The 17,600-nt window shown below is 48.9% G+C and overlaps 3 protein-coding genes across 9 annotated transcripts in view; 2 read left to right on the top strand and 1 right to left on the bottom strand.

Annotated features, from left to right (window-relative positions):
• Window positions 1–2,863: 2,863 nt before the first annotated feature.
• srp19 (signal recognition particle 19) lies at window positions 2,864–5,105 on the bottom strand. The gene is made up of 5 exons (XM_084025274.1): window positions 4,747–5,105; window positions 3,678–3,753; window positions 3,521–3,592; window positions 3,320–3,428; window positions 2,864–3,229 (listed from the first exon to the last, which is right to left on the bottom strand). The coding sequence occupies exons 1-5, from the start codon at window positions 4,782–4,784 to the stop codon at window positions 3,099–3,101; spliced, it is 426 nt and encodes a 141-aa protein (XP_083881400.1). The 5' UTR covers window positions 4,785–5,105; the 3' UTR covers window positions 2,864–3,098.
• An 893-nt stretch (window positions 5,106–5,998) lies between these two features.
• ercc6l (excision repair cross-complementation group 6-like) lies at window positions 5,999–13,510 on the top strand. 6 transcript variants are annotated; one of them, XM_084025369.1, is made up of 6 exons: window positions 5,999–6,235; window positions 7,805–7,849; window positions 8,296–9,960; window positions 10,222–11,248; window positions 11,345–11,365; window positions 11,462–13,510. In XM_084025369.1, the coding sequence occupies exons 1-6, from the start codon at window positions 6,180–6,182 to the stop codon at window positions 12,368–12,370; spliced, it is 3,723 nt and encodes a 1,240-aa protein (XP_083881495.1). In that variant the 5' UTR covers window positions 5,999–6,179; the 3' UTR covers window positions 12,371–13,510. The 6 variants fall into 6 exon arrangements, with proteins under 6 accessions (XP_083881495.1, XP_083881494.1, XP_083881492.1 ...); XM_084025368.1 differs by having other exon boundaries at window positions 11,441–13,510; XM_084025366.1 differs by having other exon boundaries at window positions 11,345–13,510.
• A 276-nt stretch (window positions 13,511–13,786) lies between these two features.
• The window catches only part of adam9a (ADAM metallopeptidase domain 9a), a 32,194-nt gene continuing 28,380 nt past the window's right edge, over window positions 13,787–17,600 (top strand). For both annotated transcript variants that reach the window (XM_084025002.1, XM_084025001.1), the window contains exon 1: window positions 13,787–14,290. In XM_084025002.1, coding sequence (XP_083881128.1) covers window positions 14,215–14,290 — 76 coding nt within the window. In that variant the 5' untranslated portion in view covers window positions 13,787–14,214. The remainder of the gene's footprint in view (window positions 14,291–17,600) is intronic.

Genomic DNA, 17,600 nt, shown 5'->3' with positions numbered 1-17,600 from the left:
TCAGTCTGCTAGTTCGCGTGTGGGATCATTTTCACACTTTTATACTTGAGATTTTGTGCGTCTGAATCTGAGGAATTTACATATAAATACATTTTGAATAAAACACGTATACTGGTACGGTACGTGATCACCAAACATGAATCCAGTCTTCCTTAAATATGACTTTTATTCAGTAGCTAGCTTAAAAAAAATACAGAACGTTTTGTGCCAAATTCTGTGACCCAATCAGATCGAGGCGAAGTCTCACATGGTCCAGTGGAACCAAGGAACTGTATCTTGGAAAAATGTCTACATTTTTTAAGATCCTGTTTTGAATTGTACGAAATCATAACAAACGTTGATGTATCTAAATAATAAAAGTAAACAAAATAAAATAATTTAAAACAAAATTATAATCCAGGGGAGTATGAATATTCCACAGAAAGGTGACTGAGCGTTTATACGATCTTCTTCGTGCTGAGCAACAAGCACACAGGAAAATGATCAACAGCGCCCTCTGCGGTCACCGAACCCGATGGGTGCATGGATGACGTCAGAGTGGCGTCAACTCCGGCGTCCTCCCTGCAGGGAGTGTTTTCTCTCCACATTAAATGGCGGACCGTGAAGATAAGCGCGCGTAACATCAGAGGCGCCGCCATTTTAACTGCAAACAACGAAGGTAAGACGTTAAAAACAGCGAAGGCTTCGATCGCATTTTCATGTGTTAGCTGTAGGTAGTATGGTGGTCTTCATTAACATCCCGTCTCGATCTACCGGAGAAAAATAATACGTGTAGCTCAACGGTAGCTAATGTACTGGCAACGGTTAGCTAATGTACCGGCAGCGGTTAGCTAATGTACCGGCAACGGTTAGCTAATGTACCGGCAACGGTTAGCTAATGTACCGGCAACGGTTAGCTAATGTACCGGCAGCGGTTAGCTAATGTACCGGCAGCGGTTAGCTAATGTACCGGCAGCGGTTAGCTAATGTACCGGCAACGGTTAGCTAATGTACCGGCAACGGTTAGCTAATGTACCGGCAGCGGTTAGCTAATGTACCGGCAGCGGTTAGCTAATGTACCGGCAACGGTTAGCTAATGTACCGGCAACGGTTAGCTAATGTACCGGCAACGGTTAGCTAATGTACCGGCAACGGTTAGCTAATGTTAGTTAATCAATTCTATATGATAACTCCATGTGGACACCGATAATGTTACCGTTACATGTGATGTCTCAGACTCGGCGGGAAACTAAACTGCGTGCTGTCTGAGTGTATAACTTTACCCTGCATCTCATGCCAGCTGTATTAAAAAAACAACACGTTGTGATTTAACTGCAATTTACAGATATAGTATGCCGAATTAACAACGAACAACAAAGTCATGGTTTGTTAAATCTGTCCTTTTATTATTGTTTGTGTTGCGCTGTTTTTAACAAATGTACGATGTCCTTGGGTGTCTAGAAAGGCGCCTAATAAAATGTATTATTATTAAGACGACACGGAAATAACTTAAAGAGACAGTGTGTAGGAATTACTCCCATCTAGTGGTGAAATTGTATTTTGCATTCAAACGAATAGTGCTCTCTAGCGTGTCGCTTTGTTGCAACTACAGTGGCTGTTATGTACCAAGAAGCTATGACAACATGTCATCCAAAACCACTTCACCAGTAAGTAATTACTCCTGGAGTAAGATAGTGATTTATGTTGCCATGTTGATATGGGTTTAGTTTTGGTAGCCTTCCAACAACTAAACACACAACAAACACAAACAAATGTAACTAAAGCGCTTATATTGCTCTACAACACTGACTGTTAAAGGTTGTATCAGCGATTCTGGGTTGAAACATAAATGATCACATTCATCTGTTTTTACCCGCCCCATAAGCAGGCCATCAAAAAACCGCGTCTCTCTAGGCAGCCTAGGCTCCGAGATCGCACACAAAAACAAATGGTACTACCAACACCTCAAAAGCAAAATAAACAGTGTTCCAACCAATCACAGACAAGGGGTGGGTGGCACGTTAATGAAAATGTGCGTCCATGATCATTTTCAAAACACGGGAGGGAGGGGCTAGCTGGCTCTGTTTGTTTTGGATCTCGCAACGGAAGTGAGGGCAACCAGAATCGCTGACACAACCTTTAAAGGCAAGAGGTCGTCCACCACGGGCGAATAACAAAGCTCGGTAAAAGTCGCTCTCTGGGAGCTCCAGGGGGAACAGCGGGACGTGGGTGCGCAGTATCCGAGATCTGTGCCCCACAGGCGAAAAAATCCAGATCCGAACCCGTGACCGCGGTACGTGGGGCGGATCCGAACCCGTGACTGTGGTATGTGGGGTGGTAACTCTACTGCTAAGCTATCAGCGCAGTTAACTATTTTTATCTATCTTGTCTGATCTACTAGTGTCCTTATGATGGGGCAGTCATATTATACGACTTATGCATTCACACAGTCGGTGGGTTTTTGCCAGCTGTACTTCCTGAATGTTGCAGATGAAACTGTTGCTTTTTGCCTGTATTATATGTTTAACTTCGTATTTCTGTAAGATAATGGATCGCTCCTCGTACGTGAAATACGCCGCTCCGCTGCCGTAGACTGATCCATGTTTGTGATTGGTCAAATGCTCCTACCTCGACAGGGAAACCCTGGTTGACTTAAGGTTGATAACCAGCTTGGTGTGACCGCTTATCTCTGATTGCCTTTGTTAGGTTTACTTAAGCTGGATAACTGAAAGATACCCTGGTATGTTGAACTGGCTGAGTAGTACAGGCCTCTGGTCCTGGTGGTTTCAGATGGGTTCTAAGACCTTTGGAGGCTCCAATATAAAATGGCTAAATAATAAAACTGAAAGAAAACGAGGACAGACAGATGACAGAAACAAGTGGATGAGAAAATTAACTTTTATTGTCCGTCAGAGAGACCTTAAAGACGCGGAGTTGAACAGAAACCAGGCGCACACCGTCTGCTCTGAAACATCATCATCATCTGTGCTGAGACCAGATGTTCCTTTAAAACACAATGAAAACGGACCCTTTTAGAAAATAAAATCATTGTATTTCAGATTCTACTGACTGACCTCAAACTTTAAATTAATGTAAAAAAAAAAAAAAGTCCAGCGTGTCTATTTCTTCTTCTTCTTGCTCTTCTTCCCTCCTTCTCCCTGCTGAGAGCTGGTATCTCCTCCTCCACTCTTCTGGGTCCGGGTCTTCAGTTTGGGGATCATCTCGGCCACGTAGAACATCACGTCTTTTCCTGAGAAACAAAACAACACCATCAACAATCATCCCTGTACACCCGATGAATACGGTGCAGACAGGAAGTGGCGTTGCCGTGGAGACTTACGGGAGGTGAACTTGTCGTGACACAAGTTGCCGTCCTCCTGCTTCACCTGGACCCGGACCCGACCTCTGAACTGGACGTCCCGGTTCCACTCTCTGGGATGCATCTTGTTCTGGAAACATGTTTATACGTGTACGCATGTCAACAGGAAGTGAGGGAGGGGGGGGGGGTGTAACCACAGGTCAATCAGGCGTTCCTTCTCACCTCCAGGTAGACGTTCATCCCGGCCGCCGTCAGCACGTCTCTGATCTCAGCGCAGGAAGGATTCTCCACCGCCTGCAGACAAACATCATCAGCTACTTGGTCACGCCGCCGCCATGCAGCTTCAAACAGCACATTCAAAGAAACAAACGGAGAGAACCTTCTCTGTGGGGATCCTCCGGCCTTCAGCCAGCGTCTTCTTACTGTTGATGTAGATCGGATAGATGCAGATGAACCTGAAACACATCACAGCGTTGGAAGCTGCCGTATCCCTCCGCCCCAACCTGCCAGCTATCAGTCTACACCCACGTCTGTCTGCCTGTTGACTGCACAGGTGGGAAGTCAGATCTCCCGACTGGCACCTGAAGGCAGCATGAGCCCCAACAGGAAACACAATCCTGCTGTTGGATTGGTGGGTCGGTTTATGATGTACAACACTAAAACCAGATTAAATACAACCAAGTCACTGCACTCTTTATAGACCAAACAATTAATCCATAGACTGAACTGTATCTACAGCGAGACGCCGCCGCCCGCAAACTCTCACATCTTTTAAACTGACCGTTGTCCATCTCAAATAAAGAGATTCAGCAACTGAAATTAGCTTATTTCTCGCCTAAAATGTTTTCAGAAACACCTTTCGGTGACCTATTTTCGTAAAATAAGAGGGAGGTGGGAGGCTGTGAGGGAGAACCATACAAGCTCGGAGGAGCACAGAGGGGAGGGGTGTGTGTGTGTGTGTGTGTGTGTGTGTGTGTGTGTGTGTGTGTGTGTGGGGTTTAACAAACATTGACCTGGACGAGCAACTTGTTGCTAAACTATTCGCTGACTATTTAACCTCACGGACTAACTTTATATTGTTACACCTCTATAATGTGAAGTCAAACATAGTCGGCCATAAGAATCAATGAGCCGACGTGGGTTCGACGCTCCACTGAAGGAGCCTTAATACACGTCATGCTAGAGGACAACGGCAGGCCTTCATGGGGGAATATGCCACAGTTTCTCCCGAAGACTACTAACATTACTCCTACTATGTTGGAGAAAGAAACGCGTCAAAATCGAGTTACTCAACATTTAACTCGGTTCACCAAACAGCGAGCTAACGTAACTCCCAGAACCCCCCATTCCTCCTCACAGCTGTAGCACGTCAGCTAAAAGCATAAACAGCTTCGACTCGGCTAGGCTAACGCGGCTAAGCTAACAGGCTAGCGGCTTCCACAACGTACCTCTCTTTGTCAGCGGGGTTTTCGGTTAGATGAGCCATCGTCGGTCGCGTCGGTTGTTCGTCTGACGACAGAAGGGTCGAGTTTTCAGCGGGATTCGGCGACTCACGACCCGGTTCGACACGCAGCCATACGGCCGCTCCACATGCACCGGGACCGACTCTTGACAACCGCGAGGTGCGCTTGATTTTAGGCACCAAGAGCGCCGGTGTTCAGTTCTGTTGAGTTACTTTAGTTTGAAGGGGCTCTAAACATACGTTCACATCCACAAAGCAAGTGTGAAATGAAGACACAACGAATTCACATCCAATAAGTAAAGATCTAGTAGAACGCAGCTAGCTGTCTTCTTCTTTTAGTTTGATGGGGGTGCAGCCGTGACCTAAAGTCATACCGCCACCTAGTGGAGTTCCGGAGTAGCAGCACGAATTAAAGTAAACAACAACAACTAGTAACTAACAGGGCAGCTGTTACAACATACATAACCATTCAAAGATGTGTAATCGGATATTGTTTTGATGTTTTAAACTTTTCTTCAATAATGACTATTTTAACAGCGGTTTTAAAAAGGACAGCAGAGTCCTGGACTAGAAAGCAGGATTTGAGGTTAGCGAGGTCACGTCAGGTTTAAATCTTTAGTCACGATATTTCACCAATAAGAAGAAGTTAAAGTCAGAATCAGACTAAAAGAAAACATTGTAAACGGTTAAAGGACAGCTGATAATAAATCACTGACAGTGTGAATGAAGAAATTATGTCTATAATTAGCTACGTGTGTATTATATTAAACGGAAGTAGTTCCTATATGGTTTCTCATGGCTTGTATGATAACATTTAAACCTTTTTCTTTCTGCTCCAGTGATGTAAGGCAGTATAATTTTCTCTGGTCATTTATTAATATACTCACTGATGAGTGTATGTTACATGTCATATATCGCTGCTTTTATGTTGCTGTGGGTAAGAAAACAATTTATCAAATTATGTATTTCCTCTCTTTCAAACAAAAGCTGTTAAAGCGTATTTTAAAAATGTTTTTTTTTATTGTATATTGATTTAAATGATCTTCTAATAGTCCCCCCGCTGTTTTAATTGTGTACTTGTAGGTTTGTAGTAATAAAGTTTTAGAAGAAGAAAAAAAAGAACAGTTTTCCCCTTCCGGAACTAGGTCGACGCTGCTCATTGGCTGTGCTTTGCTGTTGATCCCGCCTACCGGACTTGTCTTTCTTTTCGTTTGGACAGCCCAGTTGCGTCACTACAGCGTCCTCTTTGATTCGCTGAAAACATTTGGCGGGCCTCACAGCCGCCCGGTTCGAAACACAAAACAACACACGAACTCTTCCAGCAGTTTAACCGTAACCGAACTGTGGTTTTACCGCCGGGAAAACGACCGAGTCGACTTCGTTTGTTTGTCGCGGCGGGTAGAAGTCGACGCTGTCGGGATGGACGTCTATCAGGGCAACGGCGACGTAGCGGAGGTTTCCGACAAGCTGGAAAAGTGAGTACAGCTAACTAGCAGCTAACACCAATGTCCACGCCCACTAAGCTAACGTCACCGAGAGGTTAGCCACGTTTATGCTAACACTTGTACTGTTTGAATAGTCACAAAACTCCTCAATGAACAACTAAAATAAATGACGTCATATTATAGTAACATGGAGAACCTCGGTCATCCGTGTCCTGCTCATCTTTGAAAGCTGAGCTCTCAAAGGACCCGGATGACCGAGAACCGGACCTGTGTTTGGGATGAGGGGATCCGGGAAAGAGGACTTGGACTAGAGGAGAGACGTCTTCAGAGACTCTAAACCAGGTCCAGTTGGCCCAGATGAAGCTGTCAGAGATAGTCTGGTATCAGGGTTGGTACCGGTGCTGGAAATCCTTGAGAACACTTGAATGTTAGTGTGGTGTTTTCAAATGGAGACGCACGATCCGTGGGTAGAGCATATCGGCCGATACCGATCCGATACTGCTGTTGAATGAATGAACCGTATACCTTGCCATGTGAGTGAAGGCATCAGGCTTGACATAAACATTAGCCTTGTTAAAAAAACGTAACAAATTAGCACAGATATAAATGTACTTGATATTATTTATTAACAAATAACAAAGTGTACATTAGCAGCAAAATGAAATAAATAACCATGTAAAGTGCCCTGCAAACAGATATTTAAAAATGTAATATAAAATATAGCAGCTGCCTGAAACCCAACAAACAATGGCTTAATTAACCAGCGCTTGCTCCATGTTGCTGTTTGCTCATCACTAGCTGCTGTGCGTGATGACGTGACCAGCGTTGCAAACATAGAATGGAAGTGACTAGATTGCTGTAACTGTATTGCTGATCTTAATAAAAATGGAATGCTGGATCGTCCTCATTCATCCGATATCCGATCCGGTCATCGGATCGGTGCATCTCTAGTTTCAAGGTTTGAAAAGGTCTTGGATGTAGAATAATGGTCTATAAATGTGTGTTGTATGTGATGACATCTATGATAGAACAGAGAAAAGAAGATCTCCATATCTGAGGGACTGAAAACAGCATTTTCTGACATTTCTTTATGAAAAATGCCTTTTGATGATGAACAGATGATGAAAATAGTTGGTGATTATATTTCTGTGGATCTGTTAGTGGAATTAGTTTTCCTTTCATTTGTGGTCCTTCTGTAAAAAGCTGTCTCCAAACATCATGTTGGTTGTTTAGAGGACAATAACATCTCATTTAATGTGATGAACAAGTGACATAATAAGTAGACTGAATACTGACCATTGGATAGGTACAAACATGGAGTTTACCACAGCTGGAAGGGGCTGGAAAAGCATGGAAATGCACCTGGAAATGCTTGGAAAGTGCTTGAATTTGGAGAAGTTGTAGGAGCCCTGTAGTAATGTTACTTGTGTCCTTTAAAAAGTAACAGTAGTTCACTTACATTATACACCTACTACTTTTGCTTTTTTTAATGCTTATACTTTTGTAGTTTTACTACTAAAATGACTGGATGTGATTCCAGCTGTTTGTTGGACGACTGAACATGTGACGCTGTTTCTAACCCCGAGCTCGTCTCCACAGGTGTTTGTCTTTGGACCCCGAGGACAAGATGGAGTCCTACCACAGGTAATAATAATAAAGACTTCAAACATGCTTTCTGTGTACGATCACATGTCCCATTTAACCGTTAGCAGGGGGGTTTACACTGGGAACCGGTTAGAACCTGATATTATGTTTCATAAAACACTCCTCACTGCTCTGAAGTCAGCAGAGGAACCACAGCTGACTGGTGAATTCACTCTTTGACCAGCAGGTGGCAGACGAGTTCTCACAGCTCTTCACGGCTGTCTGAGGGAAGTTTCATGAGTGTTATAGGAGATTCACCTCATTTAATATTCCTATCATCACATTTAATGTTTTTGTGAATAAAGATTTCACTTTGGGGATTACATTTGTTTAACTTTCAGACATGATTGTTATCATGTAACGTCAAACAAGAGTTTAACGCTTCAATTTGTCTTAAGGATTTTATTGGTGACTGAAGTCACCTGACCTGTGTTTTCCTCCTGCAGGTTAATTCAGGAGGGTAAAGACGCCGGCAGACAGGGCGACATGAAGACGGCGCTGAAGCTCTTCAAACTGGCGTTCGACGTCCACCCAAGTGAAAAACTGGAAAAGAGGATAAAGAAGATTGAAGAACACATTAGTGAGGAGGAGGAGGAGGAGGACGATGACTTTGTGGACGTGAACGGCAGCGGTCTGATGCTCTTCAGGGAGCTCTACGACAAGCTGTACAACTACCAGAGGAACGGCGTGGCCTTCCTGTACGGACTCTACCGAGACGCCCGCCGGGGGGGCATCCTGGCCGACGACATGGGCCTCGGCAAAACCATCCAGGTCATCTCCTTCCTCTCCGGCATGTACGACAACGAGCTGGCCAAGCACACGCTGCTCGTCATGCCCACCTCCCTCATCACAAACTGGACCAAGGAGTTCGCCAAGTGGACTCCCGGCATGAGGGTCAAGGAGTTCCATGGCACCAGCAGAGAGAGGACCAGGAACCTGGAGAAGGTCCAGGGGAGGAGCGGCGTCATCATCACCACGTACACCATGCTGCTGAATAACTGGCAGCAGCTGTCGTCACACAACGGCAGAGAGTTCACGTGGGACTACGTGATCCTGGACGAGGCACACAAGATCAAGTCCTCGTCCACCAAAACGGCCAAAAGCGCCCACGCCATCCCATCCAAAAACCGGGTTCTCCTTACAGGGACGCCGGTCCAGAACAACCTGAAGGAGCTGTGGGCTCTCTTTGACTTTGCCTGCCAGGGAACCCTCCTTGGCACCGCCAAAACCTTCAAGACGGAGTACGAGAACCCCATCACCCGGGCCCGGGAGAAGGACTCCACTCCGGGGGAAAAGGCCCTCGGGTCACGAATGTCCGAGAACCTCATGGCCATAATAAAACCCTACTTCCTGCGCAGGACCAAAGCAGAAGTGCAGAAGACGAAATCAAACCTCAAGCAAGAGGACAGCCAAGACCCAGACCCCCCGAAGGACTCTGGAGCCGTCATGCCGACCCTGAAGAGGAAGAACGACCTGATTGTCTGGACTTACCTGAGCCCCGTCCAGGAGGACATCTACCGGCAGTTCATCTCTCTGGACCACATCAAGGAGCTGCTCATGACCACCAGGTCGCCGCTCGCCGAACTCAACATCATGAAGAAGTTGTGCGACCACCCGAGACTGTTCTCCGCCGCCGCCATCGCCAAGCTGGGCCTGGAGGACAGCGAGCAACACGACCACGTGAACTCGGACACCGGCAGCATCGCCAACGTCTCTGACGAAACCCTGATATCGGAGTCTGGGAAACTCGTCTTCCTGTTCGCTCTCCTGGAGAGGCTCCGCGAGGAAGGCCACCGCACCCTCGTCTTTGCCCACTACAGGAAGGTGCTCGACATCATCCAACGCATCCTCGGCAACCGCGGCTTCAAGGTCATGAGGCTGGACGGCACCATCACCCAGATCGCAGAGCGGGAGCGGCTCATCACCCGTTTCCAGACCGACAGCCGCTACCACGTCTTCCTGCTGACCACGCAGGTGGGCGGAGTCGGCATCACCCTGACGGCGGCGGACCGCGTCGTGATCTATGATCCAAGCTGGAACCCGGCGACCGACGCGCAGGCCGTGGACCGGGCGTACCGCATCGGCCAGACGGAGAACGTCGTCATCTACAGGTAACGCTTCATTTAACCACGGCTCCATTATTTAGAGGTTTATTTTTACTTTACTTTTTTTATTTAATTGGAGTACATTATATAGCATATATATGATAACATATATATCCATAATTTTCTTATATATATATATTGTATATTTCAAAAATAAAAACCATTGGAGATAAGAAGGGGGATAAGAATCATGTTATCACCAGATTATTAAGAGAACATCTGATAATCCTGATAGCCGTGATGTTAAACTTGGATCTCCGTCGGCAGGCTGATCACATGCGGCACCGTGGAGGAGAAGATCTACAGGCGGCAGGTCTTCAAAGACTCCCTCATCAGGCAGAACACGGGGGACAAGAAGAACCCGTTCCGGTACTTCAGCAAACAGGAGCTGAAGGAGCTGTTCATCCTGGAGGACCCGCGCTCCTCCACCACGCAGCTGCAGCTGCAGGCGCTGCACGCCCGACACCGCCGCACAGACCGCCAGCTGGACGAGCACATCGCCCACCTGCACGCCATGGAGATGTTCGGCATCTCTGACCACGACCTCATGTTCTCCCTCGACGTCAACCACGATGAGGACCCGGAGGACCAGGAGGCGCACCACTACATCGAGGGCCGGGTCCAGAAGGCCCAGGAGCTGATGAAGGCGGAGTCAGAGTTACAGATGCAGCTGGCGGAGAACATGGCGTCGAGTACGGAGCCGGCCTGGCTCCGACAACCGCCGCCCAACACCCGAGAGTCTCGGGAGAAAAGGGCCAGACCGAGTCCTTCCTTCCCCCCGCAGGACCGCCACTTCAACGGTTCTCCGGTTGTGGTGGACTTGGACCAGTCTGGTTCTGACAAGGAGACTGGACCACAGAATCGGAGCGTCCCAGTTATTGATCTAACGGCAGATGAAGGAACGTCAGAAGAACAAGTACAAGTGAGCCGAGAGGAAGACGGAGAGGAGATCCTGTATTCTCCCAAACAACCGTCTGTGAAGCAGGAGAGTTACCTGGAGGTGGAAGGCTCCACTCCCCAGGAGGAGGTCCAGGAGTCTCTGGGGATAATGGAGATCAGCGATGACTTTGTTCAACAAGTGATGGACGAGTCTGCGCTGGTCGACAACGGCATCACGCCCCCGACCAACAAGAGACTCTCCGCGCTGAAGCTTGATAAGACGGACGCGTCCTTCAGAGCCGGCTCCGGACTCGAGTCCTTCGAAGGCAACTTCAACCTGCAACTGGAGGAAAGCGACATGTTCTCGGACCAGGATGTCCCGGATCCCCAGGAGGATGTCCCGGATCCCCAGGATGTCCCGGATCCCCAGGAGGATGACCCGGATCCCCAGGATGACCCGGATCCCCAGGAGGATGTCCCGGATCCCCAGGATAACCCGGATCCCCAGGAGGATGTCCCGGATCCCCAGGATGTCCCGGATCCCCAGGAGGATGACCCGGATCCCCAGGATGACCCGGATCCCCAGGAGGATGTCCCGGATCCCCAGGATGACCCGGATCCCCAGGAGGATGTCCCGGATCCCCAGGATGACCTGGATCCCCAGGAGACCGACGCCGAGGAGAGGAAGCTGCTGTCGCAGCTGCAGATGGACGGAAGCTTTGACGTTTACAAATCTCTTAATGAGAGACGAGACAGAGAGGCGCTCGCCGTCGATGACGACATGGGCGCTGACGCCGACACGTCCCTGGAGGAGTCCGTCCTGTTCACCAAGAAGAAGAGAGCAGCAGTGATTTATGACAGTGAAGAAGATGAGGATTATGAAGAAGATAGGAGACCACTCAACAACTCCTTCCAGGTTCTAGAAGCCTCCACACCGAAGTCGGCCCCGGCTGGCCCCGCCCCTCTCCGCTCCAGGAAGAGCGTGGGAGGAAACACCTCCGTGGCCTCGCGGCGCTCCTTCCTCCTGTCCATCATCGAAGACATGGACCTGCAGCCGAGAGACATGGCGGCGGAGGAGGGGGAGGAGGAGGAGGAGGAGGAAGACGATGACTCAGAGAGGCATCCTGATGAGGAGGAAGACGACGTCATTGGTCCAAGTCATGATGAGCTTCAGATGGAGGAGACTGTCGGAGAGACGTTAAACACAGAAGGGGAGGAGGAGGAGGAGGAGGAGGACTCTGAATCCATGGATGAGACTGGACAGGAGACGAGCAGCAACATGGAGGAGTCGAGCAGCGCTCCGGAGCTCGCCTCCGATGAGCGGATGGATCAGTTCACCGCCGCCGAGGCGGGAGTGGAGGGCGGCGAGGAGGAGAACTTCGAGGCACTGGTCTCCAGAGGGAAGGAGTTCAAGAGTGGCGGGCGGCTGGACGAGGCCTTGGGCTTCTTCCTGAGAGCCATCGACCTGAAACCTGGAGACCCGGAGGTCCAGCTGATGACCATCCAGCTGTACCGGCAGCTGAGTCAGAGGAGGTGACGCCCTCCATACATACATGAACGTTGCTGACGGTTACAGAAATGACGATAAAAGTAGGTTATTGACGAGGTCACCCACTGACTCAACAGAACCGGGTTTCATGGTTGCTTCTTTTTCATCATGATGAAACCGGCTTTATTTCTGCTGATCTGTTGGTTTTAATAGAAAGTATAAATTACTTAATGTGTATATTTGTATCTAACTGAAAAATGGAAAAAAGTTTTGCTAGTAAAATGTTTTTGTCTATATTTGTATTTTTGGTTTGGACATGCAGACGTTTTGTAAATTCATATATAAATTAATTACATGTAAATTCATATATTCATAATCCCTGTGAATTAGAGGGTCCTCCTATCTTTATTTAAGGGTATTTGTAATTTTTTTTGTTAAAAAGGACAAAACATTTCATTTTAATCTATTAAATTGTGCAAAAAAATAAGGTACAGTATACACATTATTTTTAATAAATATTAACCAATCAGCAACCACTGTTACAAACTCTCATCGTTCATTGGCTGAGGGCTGAAAACTCTGAGGGGTGGGTTTGAATCCGTGTCGGGACATCCCGGCGGGGTTTAGTGAAGGTCGGTGTTTGACCAGCAGAGTTTCTGCTCCACATTAATAAAGTTATGATGTGAACAAGGGGGCGCTCGGTTTGCTCTCCTGGACGGCCGGTGAATGGCGCATGCGCGGATTAAGCTTTTGTTATTCGTTCTCACTCGAGCAGACGAACATGACTTCTGCTTAAAATACGGTAGATACATTTCAAAGTAAAAGCTCTGAAGTTAAATGTTACGATCAATTATGTAAATATTACATTCGTTTTATTATTCTTGTTGCCATTTTTTATTTTCATTCATTTTGAATTTCAAGTAATTCAAGTTGCTGAAGAATTCGATATGGAAATATGAATCGTTTTGTCTTCATAGTTGTTTTAGTTTTACACAAGTTCAATCCAAATAAAACCTGAATAAATTAACAGATGAATGATGATGATTAACAGAGTCACGTTTTTGTGTATGATGGAGAAACTGTTCATCTACATACGTAATATTTCTGGTAATTCATGCAGATATTAAGTGTTGAGGCAGAAAGTAGTTTCACATAATGCTTAACATCCCTCAGGAAAACCACAAAATACGTTTTCATGAATATAAAAAGTTGCCTGCACAAGTATAAAATGTATTATAAATATTTGTCTTTTCCTGTTTGTTTGTTTGTTTTAAGGAAACGGAACAACACATTCTCCTGCAGTGATTTAAAAATATGACATGCCAGAATTGGTTCTCTTGCTGTGAGAACAGTGCCAAAATATGTAAAAAGAAATCTGAATATTCATCAAAAAAGACTTGGAATTGGTTTCATTTTCTCTAATGAGAGCTACTCTTATTTTGAAGGGCGCCCGAGCAGCGGTGGGTGTTTCCGCTTGTTTGAGATTCCTATCGAGTTTACGAGGAGAGAAATATCTGCTCCTCGCGGTGAGGAGGACACACTTTACTGAAGGAGGACTGTCTGCTTCACCGGCGGGAACGTTCACACTCACTCCCCGTGTTGTAGTTCACGGATTTAACGGCGGAAACGTCCGCGGGAGACATTTTGTCCGCCGAGTGTTAGCTCCGCGGCTAACACGGAGCCCGGCTGGCCGCGCTGACGGGAATGGCTCGGCCGAGGAAGAAAACCTCTCCGGGGCGTTCAGCGTGAGGCTCTGCGGGGGAAACGGCTGGAAGGCAACAGTCAGAACTACAGGAATACCGAGGAGAACCTGAGGAGGAGGAGGAGGAGGAGAACCTGAGGAGGAGGAGGAGGAGGTCTGTGTGAGAGCTGACGTTTAGAAGAAGAAGACGATGGGAGGAAGAGTGGAACTCCTGGAGGTCTGCTGTCTGCTGCTGCTGACGATGAGTGGAAACTCCCACTGCAGAGGTGAGGGGGGTGAGGAGGAGGACACGGAGGGTGAGGAGGAGGACACGGAGGGTGAGGAGAGGACATGGAGGGTGAGGAGAGGACAGGGAGGGTGAGGAGGACAGGGAGGGTGAGGAGGAGGACACGGAGGGTGAGCAGAGGACAGGGAGGGTGAGGAGGAGGACATGGAGGGTGAGGAGGAGGACATGGAGGGTGAGGAGGAGGACAGGGAGGGTGAGGGGGGGACATGGAGGGTGAGGAGAGGACATGGAGGGTGAGGAGGAGGACATGGAGGGTGAGAGGAGGACATGGAGGGTGAGAGGAGGACATGGAGGGTGAGGAGGAGGACATGGAGGGTGAGAGGGGGACATGGAGGGTGAGGAGGAGGACAGGGAGGGTGAGGAGGGGACATGGAGGGTGAGGAGAGGACATGGAGGGTGAGGAGAGGACAGGGAGGGTGAGGAGGACAGGGAGGGTGAGGAGGAGGACACGGAGGGTGAGCAGAGGACAGGGAGGGTGAGGAGGAGGACATGGAGGGTGAGGAGGAGGACATGGAGGGTGAGGAGGAGGACAGGGAGGGTGAGGGGGGGACATGGAGGGTGAGGAGAGGACATGGAGGGTGAGGAGGAGGACATGGAGGGTGAGAGGAGGACATGGAGTATGAGAGGAGGACATGGAGGGTGAGGAGAGGACATGGAGGGTGAGGAGGAGGACATGGAGTGTGAGAGGAGGACATGGAGGGTGAGAGGAGGACATGGAGTGTGAGAGGAGGACATGGAGGGTGAGAGGAGGACATGGAGTGTGAGAGGAGGACATGGAGGGTGAGAGGAGGACATGGAGTATGAGAGGAGGACATGGAGGGTGAGGAGAGGACATGGAGGGTGAGGAGGAGGACACGGAGGGTGAGCAGAGGACAGGGAGGGTGAGGAGGAGGACAGGGAGGGTGAGGGGGGGACATGGAGGGTGAGGAGGAGGACACGGAGGGTGAGCAGAGGACATGGAGGGTGAGGAGGAGGACAGGGAGGGTGAGAGGAGGACATGGAGGGTGAGGAGAGGACATGGAGGGTGAGGAGGAGGACATGGAGGGTGAGAGGAGGACATGGAGTGTGAGAGGAGGACATGGAGGGTGAGAGGAGGACATGGAGTGTGAGAGGAGGACATGGAGGGTGAGAGGAGGACATGGAGTATGAGAGGAGGACATGGAGGGTGAGGAGAGGACATGGAGGGTGAGGAGGAGGACACGGAGGGTGAGCAGAGGACAGGGAGGGTGAGGAGGAGGACAGGGAGGGTGAGGGGGGGACATGGAGGGTGAGGAGGAGGACACGGAGGGTGAGCAGAGGACATGGAGGGTGAGGAGGAGGACAGGGAGGGTGAGAGGAGGACATGGAGGGTGAGGAGAGGACATGGAGGGTGAGGAGGAGGACATGGAGGGTGAGAGGAGGACATGGAGTATGAGAGGAGGACATGGAGGGTGAGAGGAGGACCTGGAGGGTGAGGAGAGGACATGGAGGGTGAGGAGGAGGACATGGAGGGTGAGAGGAGGACATGGAGTATGAGAGGAGGACATGGAGGGTGAGAGGAGGACATGGAGGGTGAGAGGAGGACATGGAGGGTGAGGAGGAGGACATGGAGGGTGAGAGGAGGACATGGAGTATGAGAGGAGGACCTGGAGGGTGAGAGGAGGACCTGGAGGGTGAGGAGAGGACATGGAGGGTGAGGAGGAGGACATGGAGGGTGAGAGGAGGACATGGAGTATGAGAGGAGGACATGGAGGGTGAGAGGAGGACATGGAGTGTGAGAGGAGGACATGGAGTATGAGAGGAGGACATGGAGGGTGAGGAGAGGACATGGAGGGTGAGAGGAGGACATGGAGGGTGAGAGGAGGACATGGAGGGTGAGGAGGAGGACAGGGAGGGTGAGAGGAGGACATGGAGTGTGAGAGGAGGACATGGAGTGTGAGAGGAGGACATGGAGGGTGAGGAGGAGGACATGGAGGGTGAGGAGAGGACAGGGAGGGTGAGGAGGAGGACAGGGAGGGTGAGGAGAGGACATGGAGGGTGAGAGGAGGACAGGGAGGGTGTTGTGGGTGATGGAGGGGATGGAGGGGATGAAGATGATGAGGTCCTCGTGGCTTTAATCACCAGAAGACGAAACAAACTTCACACATATAATATAATAATATTTGTACTTTTCTCTCATATTTTAATGAAGTGTCGGATACTTCAAGTACAACGCAGGGAGGGAACACACTCACCTGTTGCATCGTGGGAAACACTGAGTGCACAGTTTTTGGCGTTAAGGCCTCCACACACCGCCCAGACGTCCAACTGCCTTATCCGACCACTCTCCGCCCACTCTGTTGCCTCTCGTCTGACCCGTTCGGCAGTAAAGTTGCGTTGTACACACCGCTTCGACGTGCTTCCGACACCACAGCAGCGTGTACGTTCTGCGCTTGCGCGAGATGCAATAAGCCTCCTTAACAGCGGGTGGCGCTAGTCTCGTGCCAGTACTCCAAAACAGGAAAACAGGAAATGACGGAACGGAGTGCAGATAAAAACAACGCACACACAGTCTTGGTTCAGTATTCGTTCGACTCGAGAAGACCTTTGTGGACTAAATACTTGGCATTTCTGGAAAGATGGCTCTGGCTAGGGTGACACTCGCGTTGTGTGCTCTCGGGCTCATTATTTTACGAAGACGTCGTCTCAGTAGGGAACGAGTAATACGGAGTTTACCATCGTTACTTCCGCCCCGCCCACACACCGCCATTGGATACTCTGATTCGCTAGCACACCGCCAATCAGAGTATCCAATGGCTCAGACGTCCAACAGCCCACCTCCTCAGACTTCGTATGCTCAGTCTGATCAGACAACGTCCGCGCGGCTCCGAAAGCTTCCGACGCAGCTGTACACACCAAACATATGTGTTCCCGACCTCGTCCGAGCCTCTCCAAACGCTTCAGACGTCCAACGGTTGGGCCGGTGTGTTCCTGCCTTTAAAGCGTTATAACATCACGTAATATGTTGTTAAGAGGTTTAACCTCGGAGAACTTCTGGGTCACATTCCACCTTAAATTCCACCTTAATCAATCCTTTCACGTCATAACGTCTCGGTTTGCAGTGATATTAATTATATTACTATATTATTATTATTACTATCACTGTGTTTGTTGCAACCACCAATAAAACATTTATAAATTCAGTTCATGATTTGTGAGCAAATCTTGGTTCATAAATTAATTTTCCAAACGCCGACCAACCTTATCAAACCTGAAACTAGATGACGGAAGTTTTCTAAACGCGTAACTAACCAGATGAAAGGATGCTGAAA

The sequence above is a fragment of the Eutrigla gurnardus genome (assembly GCF_963514095.1).
Source record: "Eutrigla gurnardus genome assembly, chromosome: 13".
NCBI classification, from domain to species: Eukaryota; Metazoa; Chordata; class Actinopteri; order Perciformes; family Triglidae; genus Eutrigla; species Eutrigla gurnardus.
This window is presented reverse-complemented; position numbering and strand designations above follow the sequence as displayed.

Bases quoted from the DNA above. Each gene is read 5' to 3' on its own strand.
- srp19 (XM_084025274.1), bottom strand. From the start codon at position 4,784: ATGGCTCATCTAACCGAAAACCCCGCTGACAAAGAGAG. The intron at 3,593-3,677 runs GTTCTCTCCGTT...GTTTGTCTGCAG, and splicing joins GGAGGATCCCCACAGAGAAG to GCGGTGGAGAATCCTTCCTG. The intron at 3,230-3,319 runs GTAAGTCTCCAC...TTTGTTTCTCAG, and splicing joins TCACGACAAGTTCACCTCCC to GAAAAGACGTGATGTTCTAC.
- ercc6l (XM_084025364.1), top strand. From the start codon at position 6,180: ATGGACGTCTATCAGGGCAACGGCGACGTAGCGGAGGTTTCCGACAAG. The intron at 6,236-7,804 runs GTGAGTACAGCT...TCGTCTCCACAG, and splicing joins GTTTCCGACAAGCTGGAAAA to GTGTTTGTCTTTGGACCCCG. The intron at 7,850-8,295 runs GTAATAATAATA...TTCCTCCTGCAG, and splicing joins AAGATGGAGTCCTACCACAG to GTTAATTCAGGAGGGTAAAG.